The 27,112-nt window shown below is 45.1% G+C and overlaps 1 protein-coding gene across 1 annotated transcript; it reads left to right on the plus strand.

Annotated features, from left to right (window-relative positions):
• Positions 1–5,783: 5,783 nt before the first annotated feature.
• RBM17 (RNA binding motif protein 17) lies at positions 5,784–23,513 on the plus strand. The gene is made up of 12 exons (XM_033162383.1): positions 5,784–5,973; positions 7,707–7,846; positions 9,309–9,425; positions 10,971–11,137; positions 11,773–11,870; positions 13,844–13,900; positions 16,229–16,376; positions 19,058–19,209; positions 19,958–20,031; positions 20,536–20,634; positions 22,420–22,492; positions 23,189–23,513. The coding sequence occupies exons 2-12, from the start codon at positions 7,724–7,726 to the stop codon at positions 23,290–23,292; spliced, it is 1,212 nt and encodes a 403-aa protein (XP_033018274.1). The 5' UTR covers positions 5,784–5,973; positions 7,707–7,723; the 3' UTR covers positions 23,293–23,513.
• The last annotated feature ends 3,599 nt before the right edge of the window (positions 23,514–27,112 follow it).

Here is a 27,112-nt window from a genome sequence, read left to right on the forward strand (position 1 = left end):
GCTGTGAACTTTGATCTGCATTGTACTTCTCTCTGGCAAGCTTTGCCTTACTAAGTGTCTGGAGATAAGAACAGTAGACCTTACACAGAGAGTACAGTAGAGCTGTCCTTGCAGAGAGGAACTGTTGCCTAGGTCAAGAGATAGGATGGCCTTGCTGGAGTGCACATGAACCAACTCTGGCTAAATGTCATTTGCCTTATATGTACAACAGGAAATGTTCCTTATATGGACAAGAGGAAGTTTTCTGGGGTGGGAAGAGAGCCAGAGAACTGTCTATAAGAACTGTCTGAAATTTGACTAGTTTTGTACTTGCTTGGCTATCTAAACACCGAAGTACCTCTGCATGCAGAAATTAAATCTTTCTCTCTCTGAAGCCAGAAGCCTCAGGGTTTTTTTTTGCTTCCATGTTTTCTCACCGGGCGCAACAATGGGAACCCGTAGGGGCAAATAAGGCTCCAGTGAGATATAAATCAAAAAGCTATAAACCTACTTCAATAATCACAAGATTTTTGAATATAATGCCAAGACATGGGTAGTCTCAACTAAATTACGCGAAAACACAAAAATCCTATATTGGGGACAGGTGATATTTCACATATTTGTGCTAGTTTCCTGAGACAGTATTACTGAAGAAATGTGGTCATATACTATCTGTTACCTATTTTACTGTATTTGGTGTGGTGTGGTTACTCCTGCACTCAGAACTAACTTCTCAGGCAAAGCTAGCTCTTAACCCAGTTCTGGGAGTGACCTTTACTAGTGCAAAACAAAATAAAAAATTCCTTCCAGTAGCACCTTAGAGACCAACTAAGTATGTTCTTGGTATGGTCTCTAAGGTGCTACTGGAAGGAATTTTTTATTTTGTTTTGACTATGGCAGACCAACACGGCTACCTACCTGTAACTTTACTAGTGCGTTTTGAACATGCATAAGATGTTCTCATCGACCTCAATACCTTGGTCTGTTCCAGAATGGCTTCTGTCCTTTGCAAATAATAAATCCATGCTATGGTCCCTTAGAATTGTGCTGAAGTAGAACCTGGGCAGAGGCTTGGAGGAGACCCTCAAAGATAATAGTACTATAGTTCATTCCAAAGCCCAGCATATACCACCAATTCCCTTGTAGGAAAATAAATGTCAAGCGGATGGAACAAATTTTCCTCCTTTTAAAGTTGTTTTTCTCTATGAGACTGCCTTGGGCGAAGTCAAACCATTAATGCATCTCGCGAAGCGCTGCGTACTCTTGACAGTTCTCAAACGTCTTTTTGTTCTCTGCTCATGTACAGATGCCAGCAGCTATTTTAATTAGGGCTTCACTTCTAAAGGAAAACAAAAGCACAGTGTGCCGTTTGCTCGGCGTGACACCCGATTGTAGCCGAAACAAACCACAGGAGCCGCTTTGTTTTCATTGTGGTCAAGAATAAATGATAAAGGCCATGCCTGCATTAATGCAGTCCAAAGCTGCAGAATATTTATACGGTTTTGTGATTTTAAGTAGACTTGTAAGTTATATAAATGTCACAGCACACATACACACACACGGATCTAACCTTAACTTTTGGAAACGGCTTTATTTACTCTTGCAGGAAGGGTGTTTCCTACAACACATAATTAGGGCCCAGTAAACAGCAAGTTTGTAGGAAATAATGTCCAGGTGAGATGTTTGGTTGTGGAACCCATTTCCCCTGGAAAAGCTCTGTTCCTAGTGTCAGATTTAATTTTCAGTCATTTATTTCAGAAATTTCTATTCCCCTCCCCTTCGCCATTCTTGACCCCAGTTCACATTGTGAATGCATAGATAAATACAATACCCATCCCAGTAAGATGCTAAAGGACCATATAAAAACCAGTACTCAAACAAAACCAACATATGTTGTCGGCAGTTTCATTCAAAAAGTTGGAATCGGAACTTTTTGGGACCCAAAGTGTCATCTAGTCCAGCCCCCTGCAATCACAATCCTAAGAAGAAGAAGAAAAGACCCCCAACCCTTATCTCTCTCAGAAAGAAATCCATTGTCTCACAATTCAACTTGCTGCGTTTCCTTGGAGTAAAGAATCAAAACACTTTGCAATTCCATAGCTATTAAAGGAAAACCTACAATCTTTCCACATACAAATCAATTCCTGGTTATTCCCCCAGCTTTCTTCATTTCAGCTATCTAATTTAGGATGTGGGTTCACTTTATTGTTGCTATTTAACATCTGGGAGGCCAACGTCTTTGCTGATCTACTTCAAGTCACCCAGAGATCTACCAGTAAGTAGATCCCGATTTACCTTCTGCCTTTCTCTGGAAACAACTAATAAATTTTTTTAAAAAACAAATGAGGAACTCTAGGGCTTGAGAATTAAGCAGGGGGAGGGGACCAGTTATCCGAGAAGTATTTATATAAATTCTGTTGTGCTTACAATTGTTCAACTATTGGGAGGCAGAAATATTTACAACTCTCTTGCAAATCACCTAGATCTACCAGTAGATTCTGATCAAACTTCTGGCCAATCCCTAGCATTGGAACTGCACTCCGTATGAACAAGGCTGCATTTCAAGGCAAGCCTTAGCATGCATGCAGCAGTGCCTTGGATCAGACCCAACTCGTGTGTGTGTGTGTGTGTGTGTGTTTTGTTTTAATGAATACAGCTCATGTTTATGTTATGCCTCCCAGAGACCAGCATTCTACCCTTTCAGGGCCTGCCACTGCTATTTCCCATCACCACCCCCCGCTTAATAATAATAATAATAATAATAATAATAATAATAATAATTTATTATTTGTACCCCGCCCATCTGGCTGGGTTCCCCCAGCCACTCTGGGCAACCTCCAACAGATATTAAAATGCACTAAAATATCACAGGTTAAAAACTTCCCTGAACAGGGCTGCCTTCAGGTATTTTCTGAATTATTCAGAAAAGATGATGTTATTGTCTCTAGAAATCTGAAGTCAGAGTTGGGGGTTGGAGAGAGAACTACATTGAAACAGGAATGTGTGTAGGGTTAGTTTTTTCCTAAGTTTGGGGATTGACAGGGGACCAAATCAATCAGTGTCATTTACAAAGATGGCCCAGGAAGAGAGAGTTGCATCGTGATTGACATAAGGCAGGCATGTTCAACAGGTAGATCGTGATCTACTGGTAGATCACCGGACGTCTGTGGTAGATCGCTCAATAACTTTGGCTCCCCTAAAAAAGCTCAAAAACTTAGACCTGAACCCCCCAAAACAGGGCTTTCCTTCCTAAAAAAAAGCTAAACAACTTTGACCTCAACCCCTAAAAAACGGGGGTAGATCACTGCCAGTTTTTAACTCTGTGAGTAGATCACTGTCTCTTGGGAGTTGGCCACCCCTGACATAAGGGATGGCTTTAACAGGTGAGATTCAACCAATTGAAGATGAATGCTCATTGTCATAATAGCCTCCCTGCCAACAAATCCTAACAAGCCCTCCATAAAGTCTGGACATAGTCTAATTCAGGGGTCCCCAAACTAAGGCCCGGGGGCCGGATGCGGCCCAATCGCCTACTAAATGTGCCCCACGGACGGTCCGGGAATCAGCGTGTTTTTACATGAGTAGAATGTGTCCTTTTATTTAAAATGCATCTCTGGTTTATTTGTGGGGCATAGGAATTCGTTCATTTCCCCCCCAAAATATAGTCCAGCCCCCCACAAGGTCTGAGGGACAGTGGACCGGTCCCCTGCTGAAAAAGTTTGCTGACCCCTGGTCTAACTTCTGAGTAAGGCTTGTACAAGCAAATTGGGACCAATCCTCAAAAATAGGTTGTCCTGAGAAGCTTGTGTCAGCTCAGTTGGTTAGAACATGGTGCTGATAGGTTTGATCCTCTGTATGGGACAATTGCATGTTCCTGCATTGCAGGTGGACTTGATGGTCTTTTGATGGGATCCTATGCACAAGAAGCTGGCATAAAGCAACCCAGTAAAAATTAAACTGGGTTGAAACACTGTTCAGCAGCAGGGCTGCTGCTCTGCCTAAGTCTGGCAGAGGAGAAACAAGTCTTTAAAATAGTATTCTGTGCCAGGTTGCCAGACCAGGCTTAGGATCCTGTCTAAGTCCCCATCTATGCCCCCGTTGTGCTCCCAGACTGTATTTTACTACAGTGGTACCCCGCTAGACGAATGCCTCGCAAGACGAAAAACTCGCTAGACGAAGGCATTCGTCTAGCGGAAGGCTGCCCCGCAAGACGAAAAAGTCTATGGGGCTGCCTCGCAAGACGAAAAATTTTCGTCTTTTTTTTTCCGTTTTGCGGAGCGCGGCTGTCATTGCCGCTCCGCAAGACGAAAAACCCGCTAGACGAAAATTTTCGCAGAACGAATTATTTTCGTCTAGCGGGGCACCACTGTATTTTATACTTTAAACTTTTGCCTGCTTCCCTCTTCCCGCTTCCCTGATTCAGTATGAAGTGCAACTCTTACAGGAATACAGGAACCTTCCTTTTGCCCAATATTGCCAGCTCCATCTGGTATGCAGGCTGAGACCCTACCTGCCCGCGGACTGTCTCACCAGAGTGGTGCATGCTCTGGTTATCTCCCGCTTGGACTACTGCAATGCGCTCTACGTGGGGCTGCCTTTGAAGGTGACCCGGAAACTACAACTAATCCAGAATGCTAGACTGGGGACTGGGAGCAGCCGCCGAGACCACATAACACCGGTCTTGAAAGATCTACATTGGCTCCCAGTACGTTTCCGAGCACAATTCAAAGTGTTGGTGCTGACCTTTAAAGCCCTAAACGGCCTCGGTCCAGTATATCTGAAGGAGCATCTCCACCCCCATCAATCTACCCGGACACTGAGGTCCAGCGCCGAGGGCCTTTTGGTGGTTCCCTCATTACGAGAAGCCAAGCTACAGGGAACCAGGCAGAGGGCCTTCTCGGTAGTGGCACCCGCCCTGTGTAATACCCTCCCACCAGATGTCAAAGAGAACAACAACTACCAGACTTTTAGAAGACATCTGAAAGCAGCCCTGTTTAGGGAAGCTTTTAATATCTGATGAATTACTTTATTTTAATATTGTGTTGGAAGCCGCCCAGAGTGGCTGAGGAGCCCCAGCCAGATGGGCGGGGTATAAATAAATAAATAAATATTATTATTATTATTGCCCAAAATTGCTTACACTGACTGGCATGGCACCAACTCTCCTGGATTTCTGGCAGGGGGGTCTATCCTACCCCAGCCCTACCTGAAGATGCTAAGAGACTGGACTTCAGGTCTTTTGCATGCACAGCAGACGCCCTACCACGACGCTAATGCTCTTCCGCGGCACTTTATTCGTTTTACAATAACATTTACAGCCTGCCGACTCATTAAAAGAAAGCATGGTGGCGTTACAAGAAAGCCATTAAAACATCATATAAACTTGGCATAAACTTTCGAAGGTCAGAGACAACAGAGGTGAGATGAGGGGGTAGGAAAGAGACCATATATGCTCACGCGTGCAAACACACTCAGAAGACCGTCCACGTATAGCTAGATGAGCGCTATAAGAGGGGAAATGTAAACAGATCAAGAGGTCAATGAAATACTCGCGGGGTTTGTGTTTTGAGTCATGCGCCACTAGGGGTCAGCAGAGAGCTCCCTCCCCACCCTACGCAGTTTGCGCAGCGCCTACAAATGGCTTTGCCTCCTTTCGCGCGCTGCCCGCTCGAGGGCCGTAGCGTTCCCATCTGGCCTGCGTACGCGGTTGGCGTAAACTTCCTCCCGCCTGTAGGGTCTCCGGAGTCCTTTGCCTGGCTCCTCCCACCCGGCCGTCGCGGTGTTTTGCGCAGCCGCCGTTTCACCCTCTTAGTTCGCCGCTCTTAGCGGGCGCTTCGAAGGGAGGAGGAGCCTGATTGGTTCGCGCCGGCCGTGACGCGGGAGCTTTCCTTGACCGAAGAGGAGGCGGCTTCTTCGGCGTCGGGTCCTACGCGAGGCCCCGGCTTTGAGGCCTGCGCGGAAGGGGGGCGAGGCCTTCGCCGCACGGGGGAAGAGGTGAAACGCCAGGCTTGAGTGGCTTCGGAGTACGAAAAGGAAACCAGCCTGAGAGACGGCTGTCGCTCGGTTTGCTTTAAAGGGTGTGCGAGAAAGCGGTTAACCGGAGAACTGGGTTTGCTTGCCTGCTCCGCCTCGTGCCAAATAATCGCAGCCTCATTTCGAAAAGAAAAAGAAAAAAAAGCTTAATTTTAAACATCGGGTCCCACTAATCGGCTTTTTTTGCGTGCAGTAGCGTGTATTCCTGAGCATGTGCAGAGCGCCTCTCAGTCAGTACAGTAATTAGAAACACCGGAAGCTGTCATATACTCAGTCATAACTTTAGGTCCATCTAGCCTAGTATTGCCAGCACGGGCTGGCAGCAGCTTCTAGGTTTCAAGCAGGGCATCTTTTATTTTTATATTTAGGGAAGTTTTTAAACTGTATTTTAAATGTATTTTAATATGTGATGGAAGTCGCCCAGAGTGGCTGGGGAGACCCAGCCAAATGGGCGGGGTACAAATAATAAATTATTATTATTATTATTATTATTATTATTATTATTATTATTATTAATGCTTTTCAGGTTTATACATTTCACTAATTTTACAATCATTTTAATATTTCAAAACTTGACTTCCTCCCCCTTCCTCTCTTTTTGCGGTTCCTTAAATTTATTTTGAATATCTTCTGCATATCCTAATTAACTTAATTTGCTCATTTATTCATCTACTTTAAATATATACTCCTTATCAAGCTGCAGGTTATTACTGTACAATAGTCCTGCCAATGTTCTTCACTGTTTACAATTTATTTGTAAATATTCAATAAACCATTTCCATGTTTTTTTAAATAAAAAGTATGTTATCTTGGTTTCTTATTCTTCCAGTAAGTTTTGCCATTCCTGTGTATTCCATAGGTTTTTGTACCCATTCTTCCTTTGCTGGGACTACTGCTTCTTTCCATTTTGGGGCGAGTAACATTATTGCTGCTGTAGTAGCATAGGCAGGGGATCTTTTAACAGCCCTGATGGAGATTCCGGGAATTGAACTTGAGGCTTTCTGCCTGCAAAACTGATGCTATACTACTGAGCTAAGAACAGTAGGAACGTTAATAAATAGGAACATAGGAAGTTTCCTGATACAGTACTCAGAACTTTGGATCCATTTAGCTCCATATTGCCTGCACTGACTGGCAGCAGCTCTCTAGAGTTTCAGGCAGGGGATCTTCCCCAGCCCTGCTTGGAGATGCCGGGCCTTGAACTTGGGATCTTCTGCATGCAAAACTGATGCTCTATACCACTGGCCCTTCCTAAGAACATAGGAAGTAGGGCTGGGGCACCTGTGATTTGGACTCCAACTGCCATGAGCTCCAGCCATTATGGGCAGTGGCCAGGAATCATGGGAGTTGTAGTCCAGTTGTAGTCCATCTCTGGGCAACTCTTAGTGGTAGCAGGTCTCCCGGATTTCATTCTCGGCCCTACTTGGAGATGCCGGGGATTGAACCTGGAGCCTTCTCCGTGCAAAACTGACACTGCACCACTGAGCTATGACCATTCCCAAATAGGAGTGGATGCAAGTTAAGGAAAGGAGATTCCAACTAAATACGAGGAAGAACTTTTTTGACATTAAGAACTGTTTGACAGTGGAACGGTCTGCCTTGGAGGTTGTGGACTCTGGCTATTGGGCACCAGGGCAGCTCTTGACTAAAATGATAAAATGATTTTTTCCCTTCTCATCCTCTCTGATTCCTAGCTCTGAGCTCAAAGAAAATGTCACTTTATGATGATTTGGGAGTGGAGACCAGTGATACGAAAACAGAAGGGTGGTCCAAAAACTTCAAACTTCTGCAGTCTCAGTTGCAAGTGAAGAAGGCAGCTCTCACCCAGGCAAAGGTACAGTGAAGACTTGATTAGAAATACACTGTCCTAACCTTGATGAAAATAAAAAAGCTACTTCAAAGTGCTTTTGAAGTGCATAGCTTATTGAATAATGTAAAATTAGCTAGCCACTGAATTGGAGCCTAGAAATGATAATTGAAAACAGGAATTCAAGCTCTTGGGTTTTTAGATGCTGACCCTAGAGTGTTCTGCCTTAAATAAACTGTAAAAAGTTTCGATTGCGCTTCTCAGCATCTGCATCTGAAAATGGTAGCTTGCATCATCGTTCAGTCTCCAGGGGCTGTTGAATGAACCATGTACATTATAATCCTTGTGGGAGACCAAATTACTGTAATTTGCAATGTTACATCACCTTCATCTTGTTTCCTGTATTTGGAAATCAGGCTTGAATAGTACCATGGCATCTCCCAGAATTGTGATTCTGCTAAAACCTGAGCACATGTTCTGAGCATTTTCCCATCCATCTATTATCCACTTCTGGATAATAGAAGCAAATGAGGGGGGGGGGGTTGTTTCAGGAAAAAGGTAACAGTCAACATCATTAGAAATTCTGACTAGCAATATTTCCCCATAATTCCAGTAGTTTTTCTTAATTACAGCTTTTATAACGGTTTTTTGAGAGCAGTATTCTTTTTTTAAAAATTTGCCACAAATTCTGTGTATGGTAAATTTGAGCCTCTCCATTTCTTTTGCATCAGCAAGCTTTCTTTCTAAGCAGCATACGGTGTAGCTACCAAAAGATACCTGCCCCCACTGCATTAGAGTTGGTTTATTCTATGTAGAAGTTGGAAGTAAATACAAATAGGGAAAACGTGAATTGCTTCAGCTGCATAGGTAGCATCTTGTCATAATACTTAGAACGCAGAAAGTTCTGGTTGTGATCACTGTCTTTATCATGATAGCTCTAGGATAGCATACAGGATAGCTCAGTCGATAGAGCATAGGACTTTTAAGAGAATCTTAATCTCAGGGTCGTGGGTTCGAGCCCCACGTTGGGCAAAAGATTCCTGCATTACAGGGGGTTGGGCTAGATGATCCTTGTGGTTCCTTTCAACTCTATCATAGAATTGAATTATAAATTACAGAAATCTATATGGTTTTAAATATCTTCATGATGAACTAGGTCCAATTACCCATTCTTTCAATATATATATTTCTGCTCTTGTTTCTGGCTCATGATAGACTGTTCTAAAAAGTTGCCCTTGAAGAAGGGCCATTTGACCTCAAACCGTATCAGGAACATGTTGACTCATATATTTTTGGAGCTATTAGAAGAACGACTTGGACTTTTCCTTGTAACTTTTTGCATTGCAATTTTTTGGGGTGTGGCAAGTTTCCCCCGCCCTGCAAACAAATTGCTTAATGATCTAGAGTGGAAAGGAACACGGGGCATTTTGTAGAACAGCAACATTTCTGATGCCGAGTGAAGTCTCTGCTTGTAATGTTCTTACTTTAGAGTCAGCGAACGAAGCAAAGCACGGTCCTTGCTCCCGTGATTGACCTGAAGCGAGGCAGTGCATCTGATGAGCGACAGATTGTAGACACCCCTCCTCACGTGGCAGCTGGCCTGAAGGTAAGACTGGAGCTGCTCCGAAGCAAACTGGTCTTTTTGGGCGGGGGCTCATATAGTGGAATCCTAAATGCAGAAAACTACCAGCCGAGACACTGTGAGACACTTTCATTATGATGGTTTCTAAAATTGATCCGTGCAATAAAGGTGTAAAGTGACAGGGATCTTTAAATGACCATTTATGAGACTAGTGCTGTCACACTTTTGCAAACATGTTAATGTGATTGTGTATTACTGTTTTTAAATCTTAAGTCACTTGAAGACCTTTTAGGTAACAAGTGACGCGTAAGTATAAATAATAAGTACAGTAGTAATAACACTGATTATAATTATAATAATAACAGTTACAGGTGGGTAGCCGTGTTGGTCTGCCATAGTCAAAACAAAACAAAATAAAAATTTCTTTCCAGTAGCACCTTTGAGACCAACTAAGTTTGTTCTTAGAGACCAACAAACTTAGTTGGTCTCTAAGGTGCTACTGGAAAGAATTTTTTATTTTGTTTTGTTTTGACTATGATAATAACAACAGTGTTGTGTTATCTGAATACATGTTAGTTGATGGGTTTGTACCAATTTGTGCAAAACACTCAACCACAGTAACTAAGAGAGGATCAACCAATAAAGTTGTATTAATACAGCCGGGGGGGGGGGATGAATATTAGCAGAAACAGTGGCTTGCAGACAGCTGCAACAGAGGGTGTTCCTGTCAGCAGTATAAATTTTAAGCTAGGTCCCCAAATGCATACAAAGGGGGACTTTGACAAATTGCCTAAGGGTGTGTGTTACCTGATGAGGCTCCAAGGAAAGTGTTTCACAGCCTTCGTAACATCTCTCAGTAGTACCATTGCTAAAGTAGCTGCCGTATGATTCTCCCAAAGGCATAATACTTGGGTACTCTTGCAGAGATCTCCTATCCCGTTTGGGGGGGGCAGCACCGTTGTGCTCAGGTCCCACTTGCAGGATTCCTATGGACATCTGGTTGGCCACTGCGAGAACAGGATGTTGGGCTTAGAGGGCCTTTGCCGTGGTCTGGCAGTGCTCTTCTGATGTTCTTGACGGAGATAGGTTGAGGTTCATAAGGAAGTGGATGCTCTTGATGGCGTGTTTTCCTGGTCCTTTCACGGCTTACAGGCAAGAGCAAGCACCATGAAATGAAACCAGAAGCAAACTGACAAAGCAGCGCAGTTTGGGTGGGCAAAATTAATATAATACGGGCAATAGGACCCAAAGGGTGATGGGTGCTTTTATCAGGCAGGATTACCGCTTTGGAAAGTGTTGAGCAGACAGTTCTCAGGCAGACTCAGTGCATCCAGGTCCAACCCCAACTCCTCTGGGCGTCAGTGGAATGCAGATCGTGGCTTCATCCTGCATAAGGGCAGCCGTCGACTTTGGTTTTGGGGGAGGTTTGTTTTTCTGTATGTTGGGTTTCGAGAGGAAATCTTGGGGAAGTACTTTGAAAGTGAAATCAGCGGCACTCGGGGAGGCCTCTCGCCTGTTGCAATTTCGTTGGCTAGCTTTCATCAGCGCTTCTCCCCCTTTCAATCCCAGGATCCCGTCCCCAGCGGCTTTTCTGCAGGAGATGTCTTGATTCCTTTGGCTGATGAGTATGACCCCATGTTTCCCAACGATTACGAGAAAGTAGTAAAACGCCAGCGGGAAGAACGGCAAAGGCAGCGTGAGCTGGAGAGGCAGAAAGAGATTGAAGAAAGAGAGAAGTAAGTCATCTGGGCTGTAAGCCATCCTCCTACATGCTTGTCTTAGCCATTTTGGTGGTGTTAAAGTCTTTACGAGCTGAATAATTTTGTAGGACATCAGGTCAACTGATATAATTTTTCATCTTGTAAATCCTCCATAAACCTGTGATACAGTTAATTCACTTGTATACTTGTATGGGCATGTTCGCTACAGGGTATCGTGGGCTCTCAGGTCCTATTTGTATGGGGAAGTTGGATGTCAGTGCATGCCACGTTTTCCTTGGCATTTGAGATCAATGTACTGTAAACAAGTATTGATTTATTTCTGTGTGAATGGTATCTGGACTTGCCAAGGAGCCACCTCAAATCATTAGCACTTGGACAGAAAGAAGTACCTCATCATTAATTAGTGTACTCCTTTAAGAAAAAAAATCAGTTTGTGCCCAGGCTTTGGATAGAAAGGAATTACTCTAGTAAAACTGCTAGTGATGGATTCCTTAGAAACTATGCAAACCCTTGCAGCAAAAGAAATACAGATAGTCCGCCCAAAATGCATCTGTAAACATTTGTATTTCGTAATTGTTGTAGGCAAAACACACCCTGCATTGCGAAGTGCTCTGTGGGTTCCCTGCACTAATTTCTGTTTTAATTTCAAGGAGGCGCAAAGACAGGCACGAGGCAAGTGGATTTTCAAGGCGGCCGGATCCAGATTCTGACGAAGATGAAGATTATGAAAGAGAGAGGCGGAAAAGAAGTAAGGAAATCTTAGTTGCGGAGCACGGCCTTGGTTGGACACTGTAATCTCAGTTAGATGTGATGGGTTCTTCCCCTTGCCTGGAGGCCCGTGTCAGTGCCCATCAGGTTGTGGCATCTACTGGGGGCCTCTTGGGGCCAATGCTCTGGCTAGCCCCACATCTTGCTGCCACTTGAGCTCCCCTCTTGGGGCTGCCTGCCTCCTTGTCATGTGTGATCACCCTTTGAACCAGCCTACCCAGGGGCAGCAAGCCATTATGGTGATGCCCCTAGATGAGTTCTCTGGTGGGCATGAAGAGCTCCCTGCAGCTCTTGAGAGCAGACTTTTTTGTTGGCAGCACTGTAGCAAACTGCTGCCGCCACCCGGTTAAGTCTGCTCGTGAGTGAGTGCCTGAGAGGGTACCCTGGGAGCATAGTAGCTGCGGTGGTGCCAGGCAAGGAGCTGGTTAGTGCTTAAGGACTCACTGAGAACAGAAAGTTCAGGGTCAATCAAAAGCTGGAGCTGCTTTTCTGTATCAGTTGTGGCTGCTGATTTATCTCTTATTTTGTATAGCAAGGGTGGCTTCTCTCCCACCACCCAGACCAGACAACCCATCCTGTCCTTGAAGGTATCAGTGTTGCAGCCCTCCCCACCCCAACACACACAATGGGGTTGGGGGGGGGGAGAGAGGCAGGAATAGTCTCTTTCTCTCTCTCCCAGTAAAAATCCCTGTGCTTAAATGACAAGACGTTCCATAGATTTTGGCGATGACTTTGAAGGTCATGGCTTTGGGGAAGTCTTGCATGTAGCCTTGGTTCTGAATCTGTAAAAAGGAAATGGCAGTGAGACTGGTTGTGGGGTTGAAAGCAATCCCGGATTTCTGAGCGTAGCATTTAAATTATCACCGACATTGAAGGGGCAGGGATGGAGAAGTGGCAAATAGGGGACCACCTAGACATTTCCAACTAGCAAAGTTTTCTTCAAATTTACTCTGCAGCACTGAGACCTCCGGGTATAGGGCGGTATATAAATTCAGTAAATAATAATAATAATTTTAAGTTGCCAGCTTTAGTTGGGCTTCCTTCCTTTTGGGAACTGGAAATAAATAACTTTGTAATGGAGATCTTGCAGAACACAGTTCCCAATTGTAGAGGGCTTTACTGCTTGAAGAAATACGCTCTGTTGTGCTTTCTCGGCATCGTGTCATCTCTCTGAGCTGCACTTTTAATTCCCTGGCTGACTTTACGCCATGTTAATCTCGCCAAACCTCTGGCTCTCTTCCTCCCATTATCCTCACTTCTTTCGCTGTTGTGCAAGAACACATTTCCACTGGGATCGGTATTGGCAGGTGCACAGGACAGGTGACTGGTCGCAGAGTATAAGGAGGCCTTTATTATGCCCCAATTAACCGAGCTAAATCACCCTGGTTGTTTCTTGCTGGGTGTCTTATTTCTGGCATGGAACAAGCTGTGCCAGACCTTCGTGTCTGAAGCCTCTAAAAGGGGGCTCTGTGTTTTTCTCGCACACATTTTGAGGAAGGGGCGCCTGCTGGAGCCATATTTTCTAAGACCCTGGACTGGCAGAAACCAGCGGCAAAGTGATAGAACAGCTACACACCTCTCTGATACCCCACCCCCTTCATATCATCAGCAATGTATCATCAAAGTTTTCATGCTTTTGGTTGATTGTAGCCTGGGGCCTACCAAGGCAGCTCAGTGTTGGGATGTACCCTGCTGAGCTTTGGGGATGCTTTCTGGCCCCGGGTGCCTCCCTAGGCATTGATGCTTTTATCACTGAAGTTGAGTGCATTGAACATATGCAAAGTAATATCTCTTTATCCCATCAGGGCACACACCTAGCCTGTTGAACTTCCAGAAAGACAGTTATGTTGAGTCCATTGCAGCAAAGCCAAGGAAGAGCCTATGATTCTTGTGATACCTATCAGGTTTTGCAGATTCCTGCATTCTTTTTCATGCAATTGTTTCCTTTCACAGGTATGGGAGGAGCTGCCATCGCACCACCTACTTCTTTGGTTGAGAGGGACAAAGAACGTATGTTTAAATTCTTACTTTTCTTTGAAGTTGCTAATGCCATGGCTTTCAAAAATGCCTTGCCTTCAGCGGATGCTTTCCAGAGACACCTGGCTGCTGTGGATGTCTGCCACAAAACCCCAGGGCACTGCAGATGATATGAGGGCATGCTCTAGGGATGCTCACTTGGTTTCTGCGGGGCCCTGGACCAGCCTCTCGGGTCTCTCCATCACCTTGTGCAAACTGAAATTTATTCTTCACAGGCTGCAAGCCTGTGTGTGTAAGGTCCTTGGGGTGGTTGCTCGCGAATAACCAGGCAAGACTCCAACCTTGCTTTTAACAGGTTTATTGTGCATGCTATTTACAGTGCAGAGCTTACAAGTTCATGTCTGTATCAGTCACTCGCAGAATCCGGGAGTGGCCCCTTCCGGCTGTGACCCCAACATAAGAGTTTCGGTATCCCAAATCTCCGCCTCCCCTCTTTCCGTTTCACCCCTCTGCGCACTTGGGGCACCGGAAATGGCGTGTCTCCCTCCTCGCCCGCTGAGCGAGGGGAGTGCAGGGTCTCCAACATCCCCAGAGCCTCTGCTCTCAAGCCCCGGAGCTGCCTGCCCCTCCCCACTGGAGACGTTGTTGTCTCCTCTGCTGGAGGAGGAGGTGCTGCTGGTCAGGTGGGGCCGGGGCTCTCTGTAACATCCCGAAAGCCCTTCCACCACCCTGCCCTGACAGTGTGAGTTGTAGCATTTTGGGCTGTTTGGGAGGGGTGTTCACGTGAATGAATTCTCCTCCCTGCCAAAATTAAAATCATCCTTGCGCATAGAATGCTAGCACGTCAGGAAGAACGCTAGGCTAGAAAGACATCTCCATGACATGTTAGGTTTTTGTGTGTGTAGGAATTTCTTTTTTTTTTTGGAGTTGAAGGTAGAGCATTCATTTTACGACAGCTTCCTCCCACCCCACCTCATAGTCCAAAAAGGTACAGTTGAGACCGTTTACCGCAGCTGCTGTCTGTAAGAACTAGGCTCTAGTGACTAGTCTGCTGTGACAGCAGAAGAGTGAAAGGGTGAGCAAATGCTTTTCGAGGCGGCACCATGTTTCCCATTACTTGATCACACACACACACACACACACACACACGGATAGGCCTCCAAATGACTCCAAAGTAGCCTGGAAGTCAGCCTGATGATTCCTGTGCTAAACCTGGCAAATGTGCATGAATGTCATTGAAAATGATTTCGTCTGAAAGCATTACTCAGTGCTGCCCTTCCTCACTGCTGGCAGCAGACTGCACTCTGGTTTGTGTGAGCTGACAGGGCTTAAAAAAAATACACCTAGGGTAACCAGTTGCTACCCTAGCAGTTGAACCCCAGGTGTTTCCACTTTGCACATTGTGTTAGACTTCTGGGAATTGGGGTGGTTGCATTTTTCACAGCCATGTTCACGCATCTGTCTATGTTGGAGGAGGGAACAACTGGATGATCTGTAAATAAGATGTTCCCCTCTTCTGTTTTGCTTCCATTTCTCGGAATGGGTGGGACAAAGCTTTGCTTAAGCCATTCATCCCTGTGGTAATAGCAAGAGTGGTACGTTGTTGGGGGAAAGGACTATGGGTCTCGTACAAGGTACCCAAGAAAGTGAGCATCAACAAGCCAGTGAGGGGCTAGCTCTCCTAAGGAAGGTGTGGTATACCAGCAGGATACAAACTGTTTTTGGTGGCATTGACAATACGCCTGCTAGCTGGCGAAGCCCTGGGACTTTGAATTTACCCGTGGCAGCTTCCTTGGATTTTTGGAAAGCAAGGGGAGCATCTTCCATTTCTGACTCCTCCGGGTCCAGTTATCTGGAAGTGAGCTGCAAAGGGGGGTGTGATGCTTGTGGAAATGAAGCAGCTCTCAAAATGTAGCTGTCAAGCTGTGTTGTGCAGAAACAAGTCATTGTTGAAGGTTGTATTGTGGTTTTCTATTTAATCTTGAGAAATTCTGCATTCCATTAGGTGGCACATTATTTACAGTGGGTAGGAAAAAAACGGATGGTTGGGGATTGTGTGTCCTTCCCCACTCTTGTATATTTATTTTGAACAATCTGTCTATTCTCGTTTGCTGGTTCTCATGGCACTACGGCCACTTTACATCGGACCTCTTGCTCGCCATTATGAGCTTCGAATAACGTTCGCGTCAATCAGGTGTTTAGCGGGCAAGATAACGGAGAGGTGGGAGCTGGAATTTACAATGCTGCTCAGAGTTTATCTGTGCGAGGGAGTCAGGAAACGCATGCCTGAAAGCCATTATGGAAATGCATGGGTTTTTGTGGTTTCTTGGCTTAATGTTGAACGTCCCACTTTGCTTCCAGCTGTATCATCGTCATTCCCGTATGAAGAAGAGCCCAGGCCTCGCGGTTCATCATCGTCCAAAGCAGCCATTCCTCCCCCGATGTACGATGAGCCCGAGAGGCCTCGATCCCCAACAGGACCCAGCAATTCCTTCCTTGCTAACATGGGGTGAGCGAATGCAACCATTTCGGCACTTCCTACAAAATGCCAGGAGGGGGCAGTGGTGGCCAGTGCTGGGGAGCAACCCTACAACTTCTGCATGTGATAAGGCGTGTAAATTGACAAGCGCCTTCTAATAACTCCAGTTTTGCTATTGAGGTCAAGCCCAATGTCCAAGAGGTGGAGCTACAGTTCCCAGTAGCAGCTCCAGCTCTCCCCTCTTCCCAAGCAAAGCTCTTTCCCGACAGAGGGCAAGTGGCTGCGCAATGGCCACATAAAGCAGGGAGACAGTTTTGGGACTCTGCATGCGGGCCACATGCTGTCTGCCACTGATTTCAGTTAATTTGGCATCTCGCAGCGTGATCCCCTCCTGTGTGCTGCATCCGCCAGGCAGCTGCCTAAAAGACTCACCCAGTTTCACTGTCTCCCTCTTTTGATGGCCCAAGATAACTGAATTCAGCTCCTGACCTCAAAGAGGTGCACATTTCTTTAGAGACCTGACATTGACTTTAGCCGCCAGAGTTCCGTGTGGGCTGCAGTTCCCTAAAACTACACAGGAATAGCTCAGGTCAAGTGCAGTCTGCAACGAAATGTTGCACTGTGTCCCTTGCACACATGTTGATTCTTCTCCTCTGCTCCAAGACTTGGGGAACTGCCTTCATAGGCTGTATATGCACTTACTCCTTCCCCTCCCTGGTGCACGAGATCATGCATGCATTTGTTGCTTCACTGTTTGGGAGCGGGGATGTTGCCACCTTTTGTACAGTCGTAATTTATCCTTGTGGATATAGCGGGCTCCGTCCTCCTGCCTGCAGTATGCTTGAACCTTCCTGTAATGCTCAGATGATCCTGCTGTTCCTACAAAGTCATTGGCACTAATTCAGCTTTGAGGAGACTGCTGACATCAGGCATGGAGTTCAGCTTCCTGACTTCCTGAAAATCTAATGCTGGTTTTACGATGTGGCAGTGAAAGGGGGTAGAGTCCCGAGGCAGTAGAATAGACTGTTCCATTTCAGATTGCAAGTGGTGGGTCACAGTTTGGAATGCTCCCCAGAGAGAAATATCCTTCCAACTAACAAACTGATATCGCAGATAGGTTCAGTTTTACAGCATTCTTTCTGATCTGCTGCTCTTTTTTAATAATAATAATAATAATAATAATAATAATAATAATAATAGTAATTTATTTATACCCCGCCCATCTGGCTGAGTTTCCCCAGCCACTCTGGGCGGCTTCCAACAGAATGTTAAAATACAATAATCTATTAAACATTAAAAAGCTTCACTAAACAGGGCTGCTTTCAGATGTCTCCTAAAAGTCTGGTAGTTGGTTTCCTGGTGGGAGGGTGTTCCACAGGGCGGGTGCCACTACTGAGAAGGCCCTCTGCCTGGTTCCCTGTAACTATTATTAAATAATAATAATAATAATAATAATAATAATAATAATAATAATAATAATAATAATTTGCACAGAGCATTTTCTTCAAGGATTCATTCAAAAATGGATTCCCTTTGCCTGCAGTCTGAAGTGATAAAATTCATTCTGCTATCTTACTCTGTTTCGTGTATAACTTCATTAAAATAAATAAATTAAAGCTTCTGGCCCTTGCAGATTCAAATATACTTGAAATCACCTGGGCAATGCTTTAAGAAAAACAAGGAATGCCCAATTAAGATTGTCAGTGTTCTATATATTTCCTTTCCCTTTGTTGTACTTATAATAAACCGTGCAAAATGTTTAATAGAGAATAAATTATGAAAAAAGAACAACATTATGAAAACTTGTCTTATGAACACTAACTTGGAAATAAGTTTCTCTTTGGACAGTATTATCACTACAAAATAGAAAATTCCTTCCAGTAGCACCTTAGAGACCAACTGAGTTTGTTCTTGGTATGAGCTTTCGTGTGCGAAAGCTCATACCAAGAACAAACTCAGTTGGTCTCTAAGGTGCTACTGGAAAGAATTTTCTATTTTGTTTCGACTATGGCAGACCAACACGGCTACCCACCTGTAACTAGTCTTATCACTGATGATGATACAGTTTTGCTTGCTACCCCAGTTTAGTGAACAACTGTAGTTTGCTTGTGATCTTTCAGAAAAGTAGCTGAATCTTGCTTATTCCCTGGGTGTATTCATTTTGCTAAGCACTTCTAGATAAATCTCAGGGGCTGTTGTGCCAGTTACCATTTTAGCATTTAATGCTGCAGAGGATCATCTGATTCAACCCCTGCCAAACACATCCATTCTATCGCCTGGTTTGCATGTAATGCTAAGCTTAGCAGGAATGAGCAAACATATGGTCTCCCAGAGAGGAGATCATGGCTGCTTTGCTGCTGCTTGGTAACTTTGTTAGCTCCTTGCACTGAGCCAAGTTACAGTTTGGCTTAGCATTTGAATCCAGGCTCATGGCTTAGCTCCCGCCAGAAAAACCACAAATTGTAACCAAGGCTTGCCCTGTGGTTTGTAGCTGGTGGTGTGTCTGGCAGAGCTAAACCACAAGCCCAGGTTCAGATGACTTGCTAAGCCAAACCATGGTTCAACTCCCCATAGCGACAAAGCAGCCACAGTGTCCTCATTTGGAGCTGCACGCTTGCTCCTCTGTGCCAAGCCAAGGTTTAGCGCTGCAAACGAGCTGTGTGATTTCCCCAGTGGTTTGCCCGCTTAGTCCGACTCTGTTTCATCTCCAGAGGCACAGTGGCGCACAAGATCATGCAGAAATACGGCTTCCGAGAGGGCCAGGGTCTGGGGAAGCACGAGCAGGGCTTGAGCACGGCACTGTCGGTGGAGAAAACCAGCAAGAGAGGTGGCAAAATCATTGTCGGCGATGCTGCTGATAAAGGTAATTTGGGGAGACTTCTCCGGAGTGGGGGATAACTCTGTTCACAGGTGGGCAGCAGTGCTGAGGCAGAAAGGTGGGGTGACCTCATGCCGCACGGACCAAGTGCTGATCATTGGGGAAAACTTAATAATTAACTGCCCTGTTGGTTTCCGTTCCTTTAATCAGCCTTGCATTCCCCTTTGTGTCCACCTGTAACAGGCTTAACTGAGGCTTATCTGCTTAAGCCTTTTCTTAAAGATCAGCTTAGTTCCTTGCTCTTTTGTGATTATTTGCCTGACTTCAAAGTTTGTTATTGTAAATCGCAGTAGTCTGCTCTACCTTGTCCTTTTCCCTCTGGGCCAGGAGGTCTCCAGGAGTTACTGCTTCATACAGGCCGCATAGAGCCCTACAATGGGAATGCTTTTGGGTTGTAGTACTTCGAGAGTGTGACGTTCTCGGTCCACGGTGGGTGGGTGTAATTAAATCTAGCGACCAAAGGTGGGTTTTACTCGGATTGAAATTGATGGAGCTAACTTAGACATGCTCCCTAATTTCAGTGGGTCTGCTCTGAGTATAACTTATAGTCAGCCTGAATAGCTCCGTTGGTTCTGTTCTCTATGATCTGAATACCCACCCCAGATTCCTAGAATCGCAAGAACACCCTCAGCCCTCCCTGGGTCAGGATTAACGGAGCATGTGTTTGCTCACAAAGTAGCGATCCAGTATTTAATGTTGCCCTGTTCCTGCTTTCTCCCTTTCTGCATAGCAGATGCTTCCAAGAAATCGGATTCGAATCCCTTAACAGAGATACTAAAGTGCCCTACCAAAGTGGTGCTGCTACGGGTGAGTCTCTCCCCCCCCCCCAATCTTTTAGTTTGTGTGGATTAAGCCTCTGGCTGGTATTACAATATGCAAGGAAGCCGTGGCTCACAGGCTGCAGGAGAATGTTGTTCTGTGGACTTCTTGCAGGATTGAAATCCATCCCCAGAAAGTGATAAGAAAACTGCTTGGCTGTATGTGAGAGGATATGGATGAACAGGGGTGCTCTATAGTGGGCCCTCGGTGAAAATATTTAAACGCCTTCTGCAATTGTTAGGGGCGCAACATTTTGACACCCGGTGCTGCCTCATTACAGCTGCGTGGTTCCGCCGATTCTTCTTTCATTATATCTGCAGCTGAAATCTCCCGGGAGATGCAGACGCTGTTAAGCAGTTGAATGTGCATGCGTACTCTTGACAGTTTCCCTCCCTCCTACCCCACTTCCGCTCTGCCCTGAGCACAGGCAACCCACGCTATGCCACTGGCCCCCAAACCTGCCTCTTCAATTGGACTTTTTCTTTTTTGCAGAATATGGTCGGAGCTGGGGAGGTTGACGAAGACCTGGAAGGCGAAACCAAGGAGGAATGTGAAAAATACGGCAAAGTGGGGAAGTGTGTCATCTTTGAGGTATTAGCTGGCATCGTTTTCCATAATTTCCTCGCCTGCCACCCGCCCTAGCAAGAAATATGTTGTAAGCAGTGCACAAAAACAAAAGCAAGAGATTCCTGACAGGGGCTTAAAGGTAAAGGGACCCCTAACCATTAGGTCCAGTTGTGTCCAGCTCTGGGGTTGCGGCGTTCATCTTGCATTAATGGCCAAGGGAGCCAGCGTACAGTTTCCGGGTCATGTGGCAAGCATGACAAAGCAGCGCATGGAAACGCTGTTTACCTTCCCGCCGGAGTGGTACCTATTTATCTACTTGCACTTTGACATGCTTTTGAACTGCTAGGTGGGCAGGAGCAGGGACCGAGCAACAGGAGCTCACCCCGTCGTGGGGATTCGAACCGCCAACCTTCTGATCAGCAAGCCCTAGGCTCTGTGGTTTAACCCACAGCGCCACCCGCATTGTAAGGGGTTTACAACACATCAAAAACACAAAACGTTGGCAAGAAGGAAATCTGTGGAGATCCAAAGTTACCCCACCATGAGCTGAAGACCTGCAGATTATTTATATAGTTTGCTTATATAAATGCCACATTTCTATAATTTCATTGTACATTGATCAAAACACATATCTTATATAGTTAAGGAAATACTGGCAAATTATATCACAGTTACCAAGAGGGTTTTTTTTTTTACTAGCATGCAAAATAAAAGGCATGCGAGTTCTGTTGGGAAAACTGTATCGTTTGCATTCTTGAATCCAAGAGTAATTAATAACAGGTAATTTTTGTGTATGACCATAAAATCTGGAGACTGGTTTTCTCCCCCATGCGGTATGGAATGAAGCTATAGACCAGTCTAATTAAGATTCGCCTGGCTTTTCCTTGTAGAATTTCAATGCACAGCTTTTCTGAGTTCAGCATATTTACTCAAGGAATGCGACATTCTTATTTCTGAATGGTTAAAATTGTGCTTCACTTGTATACATCTGGCTACAATCTTCAACTGAAAATCTTGCCCTGACACAGCACACCATTTGACCCTGGAGTTTGAGCAGGGACTGATGTTTCTTGGTGGTTTGGACGTCCTGTAAATTTTGCTAACCTGATAATTTCCCAAACCACCTGAAACCCCTTCAGACTAGGGCAGCGCTGACTGCTCTTTTCAGCATCTGACGTGCGTCAACCTGGCAGCCACCAAACAATCGGATATTGGTTCATACAGTTGCTCCACTTTTACATATCTAATCCTAAGTGTGGCAAAAGTCATCCGGCAGGCAACCTGAGTCGGTTGGAATTTTGAGCTGAAAGGAATCCTTGGGGATCACTTGCTCCTTGTCCCAGAATGCAGACAGAGTTTGTTGTGTCTAAATTAACGCCTGGCAATCTTTCATCCAGTCCCTCCATTAAAAAAAGTAAAAATCCAACAAAAACTCTCACCAAAATCTGTTCATTTATTACATTTTTATCCTGTCCTGAATCTAAAGAGTTTGGGTCAGTCTGTGTTGTGTACCCGCCCCCCGCCAAATATTCACAACAACCCTCTGAGGTAGGTTAGGGTGAGAGATTGTGGCTACTAAATAATTCTTAATCATGATTTTTCCCCTCTGAACATTCGTTGGATTTAAGTAGCCACATATCAACTGAACTTAAGGCAGCCCTTTGTCTTTTATCGAGATTGATGTTGGTTTATATATGATTCTTCAAAAGTAGTAATCCTTGGGAGAAATCGGAGGTTACAGTATTGCTGGGGCTAGCTATTTTATTTTCGCCTCTTTGCAATTGTGTGTTTGTTTGTTTTTTTACTCAGATTCCAGGGGCACCTGATGATGAAGCTGTGAGAATATTCCTAGAGTTCGAAAGAGTGGAATCTGCAATTAAAGGTAACAGTCTAATAATGACCAGTCCAGTACTTAGCTCTTTATTTAATATTTACATCAATATCCCACCATTGCTTCAAGGGGCTCAAGGTGGCATATGTGATTCCCTTTTCCATTCCCCCATTTTATCCTCACAACAACCTTGTAAAGTAGCCCAGGCTGGGAAACTGCAACTTCTCCAAGGTCACCTGGTGAGCTGAGCAGGGTTTGAATCCTGGTCTCCCAGGTCATAGTCCAACTTCTGGCCCTGAAGTCCGTGGAACAACATTCAGTTCCATTTCTGGTTGTGGCAATATAGACTTAAGATGCGGCTCTTGAGCCCGGACTGATGCCCGGTGGGTAGACATTATTCTTTGTTGCTCCTTTGCATGATGCAAAGTCACGTCTCAGTCAGTAACCAAGTCAGCCTCAGTCAGCTTCGAAGCACACAAAGGATTTAAACACCCAATTTTAGTCCTCCCTCACTTAAAAATGTTAAAAGCATCACAGGTTTTGCATTGCCTAGCTTGAACCGAAATGGATGCCCTCCTTAGCATAATCTCGTGAACTTGACTTGGTTATTCTCCCACTTTTTCACCCAATTTCTTATAAGAAGGAATGTTTCTCTGGCTGGCAAATTGGGCTCTCAGCGTTTGAAGGGCATTAAAATTATTATTATTATTATTATTATTATTATTATTATTATTATTATTATTCCAGCTGTTGTTGACCTGAACGGAAGGTACTTTGGCGGACGAGTGGTGAAGGCATGTTTCTACAACCTGGACAAATTCAGAGTCTTGGACCTTGCAGAGCAAGTCTGATTTTCCTCACCCCCCCCCCCCCCCGGAGGCCAAACACGGATGCATCACACCAGAAATCTCATGTTCTTCAACTCCATCCTGGGACTGCAGCAAGAGACAGCGTCGTTTAGAACAAACTGGAACTAATTCCTTGAATGGATGTTTCTCGTTCGTTGTATTGGACTGTTTATATTTTATTGTGGTAGAAAATTCCATAAAGATAATTGCCTGTTTTTCTTTAAGATCCAGCTGTTCTTTGTTTGCCTCCTCCAGAATCCTCCTGTAATTTGCAGATGGGGCAGTGTCTTGTGCCCCTGTCTTTCTTAGTGGCACTACATGAACGCACCCTGGTGCCTGCAGGGGGTCTGTCCTTCCCTCGCAAACTGGTCTCCTTTCGCTTCCACTTAAGTGGCAGACCACAGTTCACCTTAACCGGACAAACCCTGCATTACTGTTAAAGCCGAAAGTGAGAGAGAATTGAAGCACAGAAAGGGAAGCATGTGAGGTTCATTTCATACTAAACTGTGGTTTGGTGTTACATCTGAACCAAGCAAGATTAATCAGGAAGTTGGAAACAGCAAGGTGGGAAATGGGCCTATTTCAGAACAGCTTAGAATAATAGAATTGTAGAGTTGGAAGGGACTCCAACAGTCATGTAGTCCAACCCCCTGCAATGCGGGAATCCCATCTAAAACATCCCTGACAGATGGCCATCCACCCTCTGCATAAAAACTCCCAAGGAAGGAGAGTCCACAACCTCCCGAGGGAGACCGTTCCACTGTCAAACAGCTCTTATTATCAGAAGGTTCAGTTGGAATCTCCTTTCTTGTAACTTGAAGCCACTGGTTTGAGTCCTACCCTCCAGAGCAGGAGAAAACAAGCTTCTTCCCTCTTCCATATGACCAGCCTTGAGATATTTGAAGATGGCTAGCATAACTCCTCGCTGCCTCCTCTTTTCCAGCTAAACATACCCAGCTCTTTCAACCATTTCTCATAAGGTCGGTTTTCCAGACCCTTGATCGTCTTGGTTAACCCTCCTTTGCACACGTTCCAGCTTGTCAACACCCTCCTTAAACTGTGATGGTCCAGAACGGGACACAGTACTCCAGGTGTGGTCTGGCCAAGGCAGAATAAAGTGGGACTATTACTTCCCTTGACCTGGACTCTAGACTTCTGCCGAGATAAGACTAATACACCAATGGTTCGTCTATTTTCCTTAGCCCCAAGTGACATTTTATTTCTGGACTGATAAATGTCCGTGCTCCTCTGAGAAAGGCAGTTCTGCATTTTGCATTGGAGCAAATATTCTGAAAGCTGGAGGGTGTTCCCCCCCCCCCCAATCCACACTCATATCCCAGGGTAGTGACAAAATTCCTGCTTAGCTATGATCTCATGAGTCTTCTGCTTGTCATGCCCAGTTGAAGAGCTCCAGTATTCCTCCAACCTCTTCCCCTCCTCCTCCACGGCTTCCTAATCGCTTTAGAAGCCAAGATCACATTATGATCTTCCCAGAAGAGAACAATAATAATTAAAAAAACCCATAAGGAAATTAAAATGCACTCTCACTAATGAATTCGGAAAACGAGATGACGGCAGCTTTGCGTTCAGAGCTAGAAATCTCTTGCCTGCATTTTTATCGGAAGCCAATTAAATTGTGCAGGTCTGCCATAGTAAGGATTCCTTGAATTGTGAATATTTGGAGAGATTTATACAGATGCAATGGGCAGCCTTACACCAAGTGTACCAAACCTGCTGTTCTCCAGGTATTTTGAACCACAACTCATTCGTCCCACCTGGTGTGGCTGGAGGGCACTAGGTGAAGGCTGTGTGTGTGTGTGTGTATATATATATATATATATATATGATTTTTTAAAATGTGATCCATTGTTTTGTCCCAAAAAAACCCCATTTTAACGAATTAGCAGAAATGAAGCTAACTGAGCACATTTGTTTACATTTTATGTAGTTTTCCCTTTTTTCAGGGACAAAAAGCCATGCAGGGTACTGAGGAACATTTTCTGGCTTTACAGAAGGTTACCTTGTGCTTCCTACATCATGCTGATAAATATCTGAACCTGGAAGACCACGTGGGAAGGGCCAGCAATGTGGTTACTTAAGTACACCAGAGTTCACCCCCTGGGATAAGAAAGGCACGTTCTGTGCAGAAGCACTTTTGTGCGGAGGGTTGGCAAATAGCTCTTCGGATGGGGTGGTGCGTGCACAATAAAGTCTAGCTTCTGCGATGCTTCCTTTTGCTTTTACGATGTCTCCCCCAGGGAATCGGAACTGTAGAGTTGGAAGGGACCCCGAGGATCATCTAGTCCAACCCCCTGCAATGCAGGAATCCTCGGTGGGTCTTGAACCCATGACCCTAAGATTAAAGAGTCTCATGCTGAGCTACAGCCTCTTTCCGCTTCTTGAACCCAAGGGATGAGAAGTGGTTTGGGTATATACACCAGGAACAAGGGGGAAAGAGAGATTGACATCGGGATCTGCCGCCCCGGTGGATCCTGCCGCCTGAGGTGGTTGTCTCATCTTGCCACATGGGTGGGCCAGAACTGGGTAAGGCTATCCTATGGTTAGTAGCCACGTTGGCTATGCCCTAACTCCCCTGATGGAGAAGGACTCAATTGCAGTTGCTGGGAATTGCAATTAGGGACAATGGGCTTAGGTCCTGCTGGTGGGCTTCCCTTGAGAACCTGGTTGGTCATTGTGAGAACAGGATGCTGGACGAGACAGGCCTTTGTCCTGATCCACACTGAAAGACTGACCTTGGCTCCCGGTTCGTTTCCAAGCACAATTCAATGTGTTGCTGCTGTCCTTTAAAGCCCTAAAACGGCCTCGGCCCAGTATACCTGAAGGAGCGTCTCCACCCCCCATCGTTCAGCCCAGACACTGAGGTCCAGCTCCGAGGGCCTTCTGGCGGTTCCCTCACTGCGAGAAGCCAAGTTACAGGGAATCGGGCAGAGGGCCTTCTTGGTTGTGGCACCTATCCTCTGGAACACCCTCCCATCAAATGTCAAGGAGTTAAAAAAAAACTGCAACTTTCAGAAGACATCTGAAGGCAGCCCTGTATAGGGAAGTTTTTAATGTTTTCTTATGTTTCTGTATAAATATGCTGGAAGCCGCCCAGAGTGGCTGGGGCGACTTAGTCAAATGGATGGAGGTACTATTATTATTAAGCAGTCAGACTCTTAATGTCCTTATTTTGAGTTGATTTTTTATATATTTGAAATATAATATAAATGAATCCCAAAGTGGCTCACAAACAATAAAAAATAATAACATGCTAGTACATAATGGAACATCACAAATAGAGCCTAAACCATGCAGAACAGTCAACAAATCACCACAGAAACAATGACAATCTATAAAACTCTGTGAACAAAGCAATAATTGAAAAATAACTCAAGCAACACAAAGCAAAAATAACTCAAGCAACACAAAGCAAAAGTCATAATAATAATAATAATAATAATAATAATAATAATAATAATAATAATTAGAGAAATGCCATAATGTCAAATGCTTGGGCAAATAAAATACGGATTGGGCCTCGCTCCCTTTGCAAATGTTTTCTGAGCCCACGGCTGACGCCTGAATCTGCTGCATCTGCGAGCTCAGAGCCAGCTTTGCATCCCAGCAAAACTGCAGGGCTGGGAGGCGAAGGGTTAAGCGGCGCTCTGCGGGCTGCATCCTGCAAGCCGGCTTCCTCCTTTTGCAAATCGAAGGCGGTGACGCTGCCGAGAGGAATTGACCAAATTTGTCCGTTTCCTTCCCATTGCACCAATTTCCAGGCACCGAGGGAGAGAGGCAGAGAGAGCTGGAAGCCCCGGGACAA

The sequence above is a fragment of the Lacerta agilis genome, chromosome 10, assembly GCF_009819535.1.
Source record: "Lacerta agilis isolate rLacAgi1 chromosome 10, rLacAgi1.pri, whole genome shotgun sequence".
Taxonomy (NCBI): domain Eukaryota; kingdom Metazoa; phylum Chordata; class Lepidosauria; order Squamata; family Lacertidae; genus Lacerta; species Lacerta agilis.

Bases quoted from the DNA above. Each gene is read 5' to 3' on its own strand.
- RBM17 (XM_033162383.1), top strand. From the start codon at position 7,724: ATGTCACTTTATGATGATTTGGGAGTGGAGACCAGTGATACGAAAACA. The intron at 7,847-9,308 runs GTACAGTGAAGA...TTCTTACTTTAG, and splicing joins CAGCTCTCACCCAGGCAAAG to AGTCAGCGAACGAAGCAAAG. The intron at 11,138-11,772 runs GTAAGTCATCTG...TTTAATTTCAAG, and splicing joins GAGATTGAAGAAAGAGAGAA to GAGGCGCAAAGACAGGCACG.